Source organism: Panthera onca, chromosome A1, assembly GCF_046562875.1.
Source record: "Panthera onca isolate mPanOnc1 chromosome A1, mPanOnc1 haplotype 2, whole genome shotgun sequence".
Classification (NCBI taxonomy): domain Eukaryota; kingdom Metazoa; phylum Chordata; class Mammalia; order Carnivora; family Felidae; genus Panthera; species Panthera onca.
Window position 1 is genome coordinate 141,455,726 of NC_138339.1, and position 12,262 is coordinate 141,467,987.

The 12,262-nt window shown below is 44.2% G+C and overlaps 1 protein-coding gene across 6 annotated transcripts in view; it reads right to left on the reverse strand.

Moving 5' to 3' along the window:
• Positions 1 to 12,262, reverse strand: part of TNFAIP8 (TNF alpha induced protein 8) — a 131,834-nt gene that overhangs the window by 18,704 nt on the left and 100,868 nt on the right. The window contains exon 1 of one of the 6 annotated variants that reach the window (XM_060636313.2): positions 9,260 to 9,281. The exons of 4 other annotated variants lie outside the window; for them this stretch is intronic. Coding sequence is in view for 1 of the 2 variants with exons in the window: in XM_060636312.2 (XP_060492295.1) it covers position 8,580 (1 nt within the window). In the remaining variant the exon portion in view is untranslated. Of the gene's footprint in view, positions 1 to 8,579; positions 9,181 to 9,259; positions 9,282 to 12,262 lie in introns of those variants that run through there. One more of the 6 variants, XM_060636312.2, reaches the window with a different exon arrangement.

Here is a 12,262-nt window from a genome sequence, read left to right on the forward strand (position 1 = left end):
GGTAACATGTTTTGGTTGGGTCTCCACAATGCGTCTTTCTTTTTAAAATGGAGATAAAATTCATAACACATATAATTCACCATTGTCACCATTGTAAAACTGTACAGAGTGATTTTCCTTATATCCACAATGTTGTGCAAACCATCACCACTGTCTCCTTCCAGGACATTGTCATCAGCCCTGAAATAGGACCTCATAATGTTTTAATCCTTTTTGCAATTAGTGAACAACATGTAAAAGTTGGGAGCACGGACATAAGAAATTCATGTTTCCAGCTTCTCAAGGAAAATCTGAACTTCCGACAACATTGTGGGGAGAGGGGGGTGCTCAACGTTGGGGGGAAACAGGCCCTACAGTTCATCACCTGGCCAGGAAATGACCCGAGGCAAATGAGTTAGCCACCCCTGCTTTACATGATCAGGCACTCAAGCCACTCTGAATCACTTTTAGGACAGCCTAGGGTGTGACTCTGGCAGATTCCCAAATGCTCACAGTTCTGTGTTCCCTGAGCTGGCAATCAAGGATAAGCAGGCTTGACTACCTAGTTCTGAAGCTCCAAGGGATCTATGGGCTTCCAGAAACTTCTTTATTCCCCTTTTCCTCAAAACGCCTGTATTTCCCACCCCAGATTTTTGCTGAAGTCTCTCTTTTCACCTGGAAAGCCATCCTATATTTACCTTAGTAACATCAAACCCGTGTCCCTCGAGGACCACCATTACAACTTGTTTTTGTTTTCTACTTATTACTGTATTTTATTTCCTTGTGACTACTTAATATATTATTAAAAAAATATTAAAAATTTTTCTTAATGTTTATTTATTTTTAAGAGGAAGAGAGAGAGACAGAGTGTGAGCAGGGGAGTAGCAGAGTGAGAGGGAGACACAGAATCTGAAGCAGGCTCCAGACTCTGAGCTGTCAGCACAGAGCCCAATGCAAGGCTCAAACTCACAAACTGCGAAATCAGGACCTTCCAAAGTCAAAACCAACTGAGCCACCCAGGCGCCCCCCACCACCCCGCAAAATAATATTTTTAAAAAGGGAATCATATATACTATGTGAATGATGACCGGTACTCCTCCCTTACACATATCATCATGATAAAAATAATTTAAAAAATTTTAATTGTTAAATTAATTGTAAAAATTAATTAGATGAGGGGCGCCTGGGTGGCTTGGTCAGTTAAGCGTCCAACTTAGGCTCAGGTCATGATCTCACGGTCCGTGGGTTCGAGCCCCGCGTCAGGCTCTGTGCTGACAGCTCAGAGCCTGGAGCCTGTTTGAGATTCTGTGTCTCCCTCTCTCTGTGACCCTCCCCCGTTCATGCTCTGTCTCTCTCTGTCTCAAAAATAAATAAACGTTAAAAAAAAATTTTTTTTTTTTAAATTAGATGAGAAAAAAAATACTCTTCATTTCTAACCAGATGTCATTGCCTGTGGAAGACCATGAGCCTCCTGTCTACCTGCATGATACAAAAGGAGGTGAGTCAGCATGAGTAAGGTGGCAAAAGTCAGAGAGCCTCAAATACAGGCATTCCCTGTGGATGATGCAAAGTATTCGAAGGGAACTGAAATGGACTAATCTTGTAATGTGATTGGAGGTGACTTAACCCTATGCCTGCAGCCTCCCCAAATCAGTCACTGGAGCACCACCAGTGCTTTCCAAAGCATGGAACACGTTCCGTGCTTTGGAAAACAAACCCATGCCTCTCCTTTCCAAAGCCTCCTGCCAACTCGATCCATATCTCAAGGGCTGTGCCCAACCATTCAGCCATAGACAGCCCTTCTTCAACCTCTCTAGTCCGGATGTGCCAGTCCTCCCACATGTACTTCCATATGTGTAGGTTCAACAGCTCCTGGAGACTGAAAACCGCTCAAGCATACAGGATGGATCTTCCACATGGCATGTCCTTCTCTGGTGAAGGCTACCGGCGTTAACTGATTTCTGGTCAGATTCCTGGCGTGTGGCGGTTTTGACTCCCTGGTGGGGAGAGTTTTGAGGTGATTTTAAAAACTGGAAACCAGTTTCCTAAATGAACTGAAATATGTCCTAGTTCTGTCTTAAATTTGGGGGTATTACAAACACTGAATACAACTACTATGGGGAAGTCATTCTTGGTGTGCTAAAAAGTAAGAGCTATTGTATTTAGGTCAGTTTTTGTTTTAAAGGTTAGGAAGTGTGCCTAGCAGGCTGAGGGTGGGGAGGTAGGTGGTGAGGCTTTGTTTCTGGAGTAGGCAAAGGGGCTGAGCACCTTGTAGGATGATGACTCTAGGTGTTATGCATGCCTGGGACCAATCAGTTCACACTACCAGGGTTAACTTGGCTAACGGACATAGGACAAAGATCCCCATAAGCAAATAAAAGCAGAGTGAACTAACCAAACCTTTAAAAAAAAATAGGAAAGACAACTTATGATGGTCAATTTGTACTTCTCTGGTATCTAGAGTGATTTTCTAAAAATTGGAGGCCTTATGCCTCCAAACTCAATTGTAGGCCACTAAAACTCAGTTTATAAAGCCATGACTATAATTTTACTGACTTAACTGATTAGCAAGGCTTATGGTCAGATCTTTGGGAAATATTACTGATCATATCAAGTAGTTATTTTATAAGTTCTTCAGTATGTAACAGAACCTGCAATTAAAATATTGTGTCTAAGGAGAAAGACAACACACTTCGTTGAAATTTTCTTATTCACATAATTTTTAATATCTTCACTGCTGCAAAAGGCAGAAGATACTTTATTTTATTATTATTTTTTAATGTTTATTTTTGAGAGAGAGAGAGAAAGAGAGAGAGAGACAGAACACAAGCAGGGGAGGGGCGGAGAGAGAGGAAGATACAGAATCTGAAGCAGGCTCTGGGCTGCTGGGTGGGGAGGTAGGCACCCTCCGAGCTGTAGGCACAGAGCCAGATGTGGCTCGAACTCATGGACCTTGAGATCATGACCTGAGCCGAAGTCAGACGCTTAACCAACTGAGCCACCCAGGAGCCCCAAGGCAGAAGATATTTTAGAAAAATAATAATGGATTTATCTCCAAGATGGGAGACAATGTATATTGTAAACAGACAATAGATAATGGGAAAAAGATGAATCAAGTCCCAAGTGTATGATTGGTGTAACTTTCTAAATCTAAAAACTTACCCTAACCAGTTTCTCCCTTGAACTTATCTCCTGTTAATTTTCCATTTATGCCATTAAGTTTACACTCCTGCTTCGAAAAGGCTGGTGAGTAGAGTTAATGGATTTGGTAAAAAAAAAAAAAAAAAAAAAAAAAAAAAAGCTCTCTCTCTTACATTTTCAGGATCTCTCTTTAATGCCATTTGTTGACCTTGGAATGAAGGAAACAGATGCTATTGTTGGACATAAACGTCGTCTCACACAGTATTTTTAAACTATCAGCTGTACAGCTGGTCTTTATATAGGCAGGGAACACGTGTTTCTCTATACCTTTATTCCCTCAACACATATGAATACACAAGTGCCAGAACTCCACCCACATTCCAATGCAGGGCACATTCTACAGCAAATACCCAAAATGAATTCTGCTATATATTCCCTGCTGATGAATCAAAATAAAAAAATGTTTTTCATTACGTCCTACAGAGTAAAATAAAACTACTTGACATACTGCCCCCACCAAAATATAGAAACCATGTTTAAATGAATGTGTAGAGATTCTAGATGACATCGAAAGGAATTTAAATCTTGAATACACGTGTCTAGCATCTATGAGTATTTTTCTTGCATTAAATTGGTATTATCACAAAACAGAGCAATCTTAGATATGGGGGAAAAAAAAAAAGCTATAGAATTCTTGGATTAAGATTCCAGGTTCCAAATGGAGGCCTTAATAATATCCCAGCTCTCTAAGGTTTTAATGGCATCTAACAAAGTATTGAGGAGTCAGGGTTGGGCCATCTTTTCTTGAGCTGACTTATGGCTCATTGCATTTTGATGGAGGGTAAAGAATCTGAAATATTTTAAGATATTTTTTTAAATCATTAGGAGTACTGAGGAGAGGCCTGGAGGCTGGTGTTGGGTCAGAAGAGGTCTCAGTAACAGCTATTTCTTGGTCTCTGGCCTCATTGTAAAATGGTGGTCAAATCCTAGAAAGACCACTGCTTTGGTCCCTTCTGGTCTTAGAGGCAAGATTTTTGTCAAGCACATTTCAGATCATTTTGACCAGTAGCTTGCCTTTATCACTCATAATTTGATAGAACTTCAGAGCATGTATGTTGATGGTTTAAAAAGGGTTGAGGTCTTTAATCTGCTGTCAAAGCCTGATAAAGCCCATTTCTCATCTCCCAGGTATAAACTAATAAATGAAAGCTGGAGCTTTAATTGTTAAAAGCATTAAATCAGGTTTAAAGGCCTGCTTTACTCAGCATAAAGAATTTCACATCTGAATTTATCCTCTTTCCCTGTCGCCCAATCAAGTACCTATTTTAAAGTACTTATTCCAATAAAGTAATTATTTATGTTAAAGTAGACTTAAGAGTAATAAGCTTCTCTGGGCTGATCCATGTCCCAGGCCTGGAACCCAGGAAGAATCCAAGAGGTACACAATTCTGATGAAGTGAAACAAAAAGATGTTTCTGTGGCCAAACAAACAAAAAAAGCAGTGGGAAAAAAAAAAAAAAAAAAAAAAAAAGGCAGGCATTTCAAACACCCAGGGCTACCCAAACCACTCCTTTTTCCATTGCCCCACAAGATGTGCTGGAAGTGTTTTGATAATAAAGCCCATCTGGCCCCAATCCGAAAGACAACTCTCCAGTTACCATCATTTTTCAATAGAGTAAGAAGTTACCCTGTTATGGCCTCCATTAGCCTGAACAGACCTGGTCTGGTTAAAGCTCTCTCGTGGGTCTATGCTGAGCTAAGGTCTGGCCATTGTGGTTCAAAACAGCAGCTAGGAAACTGAACATCACCTATATGGCTTCAAAGGGAACCAGCAAGAAGAAGGTCCTACCAGGACTTCTTAAACACCCCCCATATTCACAGTTCATTCTGAAAGTCAGTCCATCTTGGTTTTATTTGGCTGCTGGAACCATGCATGGCATAACTACCTATGAAGTACAACACCTCCCCGTACCTAAAAATGAGACAGCAAGCACAAATGATGGATCATCATCAATGTTTGGATGATCTGTAAATCTCACGAGAACAGCAGAGATTTTAATTCTGCAAAATATTCTACCCCCGGACCATATGTCTACTCTCACACTCCATTAGTCATCAAACATTTTCTGTTTGCCTACAACATTCCCATCATCATAAAAACTAGAAGATTCTTTCCACTACAAGAGTCTTGATTACTACAAAGACAGAGGAAATGAACAGTTTCGATTAAGGAAACATTTTATTCAATGAAAATTCAGCTTGTATAAACACTTCCCTTTTTCTTTTGAAAGCATCCTACTAGAACAGATACAGGGTATTTGAAGCACAAATACAGGAGTCCTGTATTTTCAAAAGACTAGATTTTTTTATCAAGCTCTAACCCAAATCATAGCAGGGACTGCTTACTCTGTCTTACATTAGTCATTATTTATTTATTTATTTATTTATTTATTTAAAGTTTATTTATTTTTGACAGAGACAGAGTGCGAGCATGAGCTGGGGAGGTGCAGAAAGAGAGAGAGGGAGACACAGAATCCGAAGTAGGCTCCAGGCTCCAAGCTGTCAGCACAGAGCCTGATGCGGGGCTGGAACTCACAAACTGTGATCATGACCTGAGCCAAAGTCGGACGCTCAACCAACTGAGCCACCCAGGTGCCCCAGTCATTTTTTTTTTTTTTTTAATGTTTACTTATCTTTGAGTGAGAGAGAGAGAGAGACAGAGACAGAGACAGAGACAGAGCGCAAGCCGGGGAGGGCAGAGAGAGAGAGGGAGACACAGAATCGGAAGCAGACTCCAGGCTCTGAACTGTCAGCACAGAGCCCGACGCAGGGCTCAAATTTGTGAATTGTGAGATCATGACCTGAGCCAAAGTCAGATGCTCAACCGACTAAGCCACCCAGGTTCCCCTGTCCTGCCTTAGTCTTCATAACAGAGCAGGAGACAACAGGGAGGAGGCATGGGAGAATAAGAACTTGAGTCAGGGGGCGCCTGGGTGGCTCAGTCGGTTAGCCGGCCGACTTCGGCTCAGGTCATGATCTCGCGGTCCGTGAGTTCGAGCCCCGCGTGGAGCTCTGGGCTGACAGCTCAGAGCCTGGAGCCTGTTTCGGATTCTGTGTCTCCCTCTCTCTGACCCTCCCCCGTTCATGCTCTGTCTCTCTCTGTCTCAAAAATAAAAAAAAAACAAAAAACGTTAAAAAAAAAAAAAAGAACTTGAGTCACAGCCACTTTCAACCCAAGAATAGTAACCATAACCTTGTTCTTTATGGATTTATGACTTATTTCTAAACTTGGCAAATAAGGCCTCATTGTCCCAAAGAATCGAAAAGCATTTACATGCATTTTGTATTTTAAATCATCATTCCCTGGCATATGCTCTTATTTGAAAAACAAATTGGAGTCTTCACATTGAAGACTAACCCTTGCTCAAAGTTCATGATTCGGAGAGAGAAACACTTTTTGTTGTTGTTGTTAGAGACAGTCTCATCTAATACATGTTGTATCTAATTTAGCATTTCTATGAAATGCTATGGTGTTAAGAATTAAGACCAAAGAAAGATGCTTAGGACAAGAAAGAAAGAAGAGAAACAGTATTTCCATTAAGGGAGGGAAAAATTACATTATTTAAAATAAGATCTGAAGTTATCTGTGAAGTCTTGAAATAAGAGCTGTAGGTGACAAGACGCTGAAAAGCCTTCTGGTATCTGTCAAAATGGTAGAGTTCTGGGGTGCCTGGGTGGCTCAGTTCATTAAGCGTCTGACTTTGGCTCAGGTTGTCATCTTGCAGTTCATGGGTTCGAGCCCCAAGTGGGCTCTATGCTGACAGCTCAGAGCCTGAAGCCTGCTTCGGATTCTGTGTCCCCCCCGCAAAAAATAAATAAACATTTTAAAAAATGGTATAATTCTTCCAAAGCAGTTAAGGGGCTTCATGACAAAAGAAATTTAAGAATCACTACATTCACTGGAAGTAACTTCGGGGAAAAAAGGGCTCTTTCCATTGGGCCTTAGATTCAAGAACATAAGAGACATAGTATGTAGAGCTGCCCAGGTGCCAACGCCATTTCCCCATTACGTACTTCGGGAGGATGATGATTTAAAAGGAGCTCAAGATAAAAGAGGCAGCAAGGAGAGAATAAGGACTCTCGCAGATTCTCATGACAACTCAAATACCCTCTTAGTTCATTAAAAATGAATGAACACCATAAAATCAGTTTCAATCTGTATAACAGAAAATGTCAGGTGAAGTGAGAGCACGGAAAAAATGAGAGAGCTAAGTGGCTGGCTTGGAGCTTCATACTTAGCGGGCATGTTGAAATGACTGACAAAGACCTATTCTGTCCAGAAATCCCCCACTTTATTTTTAAGCCTGGAAACTGGTTAGTCATATCTATACAGAACACTTCCTGTCCAGGGGCACGAAGATGGCAACAATCTGCCAAGTTTAGTAGCTGCCTACATTTAGTGAATTGAGTTATTCATGGAATAAAAAACAGCATCGAACATTAGGGAAAAAAAATCTGGCTAACTGAAGCTTTAAAAGATATACAAAGAAAACAGGTTTGACTATTTCACAGAAGGGGGATAGATGGTGCCATGGAGAAAAAAAAATGAAAGAACAACAGACAATATTATTCTAAGAGACTATTTGCTGGTAGTTTCTGGACTATTCTAGCATCCCTACCAAATATAACAGCTCTCTCACTCCTACCCTTTAGATTAATAGTGCAAGTGGGGTGCCTGGGTGGCTCAGTCGGTTAAGCGTCAGACTTCAGCTCATGTCATGATCTCACCGCACTGAGTTCGAGCCCCGCGTCGGGCTCTGTGCTGACAGCTCAGAGCCTGGAACCTGCTTCGGATTCTGTGTCTCCCTTTCTCTCCGCCCCTTCCCCAGTCTCTCTCTCTCAAAAGTAAACATTAAAAAAATTTAAAAAAAGATTAATAGTGCAAGTGACAGCCCACATCTTCATCTACAAAAGTGTCCAAAGACTGTAGACTATCTCAGGGAACTAAGCAGCAGCAACGAAATCCTCCTTTCTCTTAATATGGTCTAATTCTAGGGTAAAGGAAGGGCCGCCTGAGAATTTTACAAAACCATGAATGCAGAGGACTGAAATATAGAGCAGAAAGGTAAACTTTTATCCACTGGTCTACCACCACCGTGTGACAGTAAGAACGCATGTTTGGGAAACAGAGGAAAACAATTAAGGATGGGAAGAAGGACCTTATCCCGGGCCACCCTGAGGGCTGTCAGGCTTCAGCGAGGCTGGCTCTCCCCACGGCAATTATAATTTTACTTGATTAACCCTTACGCGTGTCACAACAAGCCAGCCCAAGTGCCATCACAGAGAAACCTGAGGCGCAGCACCCCCTCCCCCCCGGCACGCCCGCGCCCCAGGCACCGAGGGGGCAACCGCAAAGCATGCTGGGATGGAGGGCCACACCAGGATCGTCAAATACTCACTCCTGTGCAGTTGCTCCTGTGCGTCTGGGGTTATCAGTCAGATCATCAAGTCAGCTATGGTCGAGCGAGCCAAATAATTTAAACCAGTTCTACCCATAAAAACCCCTCAGCCTGAAATTCTTCAGTGAGCCTGCTTACCGTCAGACTTGCTAGTTTGTGGACCCCCCCAGAAGGGAGGGACAGCTTTACTGGGAGGGGGTGACTGATCTCTACTCCTCCAACCGCCATTCACCCGAAGGCCTTCTGGAAAAGGGAATGGCACGACCCGGCAGAGGGCTCTGAAACGACTCCCACAGGCTGGCTTTCCTGCCTTTTTCTAACTCATCGTCTGCCATTTGCAAGCTCTTTGAGGAAATCATTTTTATAACCCGGCATGAGCGTCGCTAGAAATCCAAGCCAAGACAACACAGCCCTGGCTTCTGACTGGCCCCGATTCAGCAGTTGGAAAGGCAGCAGCATTCCTCAGTGTCACATCCTTGTTTATGGGCCTGGCATTCATCCCACCCACCGGGAAGAGCCACAGAGCTCCTGTGTCCTCCACAGGCCACTGTTCCGCTGCCTCCAAGTGGGCCTCCTACTTGGGAGACCAGCTCACCCTCCCGCCTACTGTTAACTCACACCCCAACAGACCAAACTGTCAAAACGTCTTATCCCATTATCTCAGTTACACCACTGCTCACCTCTCTCGTTTTGCCCAAGTTTTGTTTTTGTTTTTTTCCCTTCTCGTTCCAGAGTTACTTCCTTACTCCTCCCTTCCTGTCTCTCCACATGCCTACCCCTGCCCTTGGAACCTCCACATCAGGGCTGGATCCCCGCCCCCTCCCTCTCCACAAGGCTCCCACTCACGATTTCTTCCTCATTGTTCCCTTGAAATTTTGAAATCTGTCCAGTGGCCGCTCCCTCAAAGCTCCTTGCTATTCTGGTTTTCTAGAAGGGTTCTGTTCCCGCTCAGTACATGTGACTTGCCCCTCAAGGCTAACTCCTTGAAAACTCTCCCAAGAGACCTCTTCTTTGACTATCATCTCCTTTCTCAGGAGGACTGGAGTCAGACATTTAGACTCGGGATCCTGGGGAGGGGTCCATTGCCATGCTAGCTCTTTCGTAACTGACTTCATTTTAATTTTAAACCTCGAAAGGAGAAAACGGTGTTATAAGCGCTTTACAATAAAGAGCAGAGTCAGTGCAGTAGTATCTCACTTTTATCGAATAACTTCACAGAACAAAAGAAATTCCTTGGGACAAGCCCACCCTTCCGTGCTCTCTACAGAACGTGCACTGAGGCCTTCATCAGGTTGAATATCCTAGGCAGGCCTTGGACGCATTCTGTCATTGGGTGTCATTATAAACCTCCTTATTCACCCAGCACCTGCTGAGTGAAGCTGTCTAATCACTGACACACGCATCCCCTCATCGGCTCTCACAAGGGACCAGCATATTCTCACTGCTGTGACCAACAGGAGAAACATAAAATTTCTCAGGATGGCTCAACCACTTAGTGTGGCCCAAATCCTACGTTATACGTATAAGACAAAAGTCTGTCAAATCTAGGGTGTCCCTGGCAGATACATCGGTAGATTTCTAAGACAGGCCCTCAGGAAGAAAAGGCATGGGGTGGGGGGGAGGGGAGAGGATGTGAAGGCGAAAGGGAAGCTAGAAACATTCTCTAATTCTCAGGTTGGCCACAGCTTCTTCCTGGTGTGAAGAGCTGGATTAAATTTCCTGCCAGGATTCACTTGTTAGCCTCAGGCACCCAGGGCTGACGGTGCCAACGCCACAGAGAGAGACAGGGCTGAGGTGAGCGGGATGCAGATCAAGAAAGGAATCAGGGGGCAACTGAGATTTGAAGGTGTGCACCAATGGAGATGATGGGAGTAGCCCTTCCTCAGGAGACGGGCGCTTGCTCAGAGCTGGGACAGTCACCCCACAGCCTGCACACCTTCCCTCATTCCCACGCAGTACTGACTGAATGTTCACGATGTGGTCTAATCCCTTAGCAGATGAGATCTTAGGCTCTCAGCATTTGCTGAGACCCCAACGAGAAGGCAGCAAAGCCTCTCCTCAGACGTGGCTGACCACTGTCTCATTCTCCTGGCCTCTAAAACCGGCTTCTCGGGGCGCCTGGGTGGCTCAGTCAGTTAAGTGTTCGACTCTTGATTTCAGCTCAGGTCATGATCTCACGGTTCGTGAGTTCGAGCCCCATGTTAGGCTCTACGGAAATCAAGAGTCGGACGCTTAACCGACTGAGCCACGCAGGGACCCCAGGCAATAAGGTCTTAAGGCTTCGGGAGCCTAAAGCTGTCATGGTCACTTAGGGCATTTCACCATTTCCTTGGGAGAAAGTCTGCTCCCAGTTATTTACAAAATTAAATCTTGTCACCACAAACCCGGAGAGCGTATTCCCAAGTACGCGCACAGATGGTACTACACACACAAACACCAAACCCCCATCTCTCTCATCAGGCTCTGTGCTGACAGCTCAGAGCCTGGAGCCTGCTTTGGATTCTGTGGCTCCCTCTCTCTCTCTCTCTCTCTGTTCCTCTTCTGCTCGTTCTCTGTCTCTTAAAAATAAATAAACGTTAAAAAAAAATAAAAAAAATAAACATAAATACCACAAGGTACCACTTAATAGCAACACAGGCTTTGCCCAGGCTTGCAGATCCCCAGAGAAACACCTCTGAGACATTCAGTGCCCACTCAGCAGTTAGTCACTCAGGACGCACTGCAGCACAACTCTTCTTCAAGCTTCTTAAACTCTTAGAACAAGATTGAAGTAATTGTTCTTTCAGGTTCCTTGGTCAGCGGCCGCGGGAGCCGCGGGCTGACTCCCAGCATGCACCAGGCCTGCGGGGCCCTGGGGAAAACGAGACTGTGGGGCGCCCATCTGTTACTGCAGCCGCCCGTCCGGTGTCTGAGCGCTTCCCACCCACACAGGTGCACACGTTCTCCCCACAAGAGCGCCCCTGCCCAACCGGCACCCTCAATGGTGAATTTCCCTGAATGATGCTCTTCTCAAAGGAATGAAAACAAATTAGCTCACTGTGTAATCGCCTCTCACTTGGACTCTCCCACTTTCCACACCAGGGAGTGAACAAGACCTATGTGCAGAGCTCAATTTTACTTCACAGTGCCTCTTCATCTTCCTCACTGGTTATCCACTTAGGAGAAGGTGAAATAGGAAATCTTCAGGTGTTCAACCACTCCCTTTAGGTTTTGTAAATTCCCCCCAAAGCTGGTGAACGGCAGCCATACAAACAGATGAGGTCCGTCCTGCCTCAAGGAGAGCTCATGAACAAATGCAGGATGCAAAAAACCTATGTTTGGCAAAACTTCTTGTTGGCCAAACAGGCATGAGGGGGAAGAGGGGTGCGGTGCTTGATAGGGCCTGGACATTACCTCTCTGGGCCTCAGTTCTGCATCTCTAAAATAAGAGGTAAGATAAAAGAACGTGTGCTGTTGCTTTTTAACTCTAAATCGTGGTGATTTTACTTGTGTCTGGAGGAGAATCATTTTAATTACAAAGTCTCCTTACCGCAGATCTTCCTGAAATATTACAGACAGACACAATGAGTTGATTTTTTTTCAAGTTTATTTATTTTGAGAGAGAGAGTGAGAGTGAGTGGGAAGGGCAGAGAGAGGGAGGGAGAGAGAAAATCCCAAGCAGGCTTCGTGCTGTCAGCCTAGAG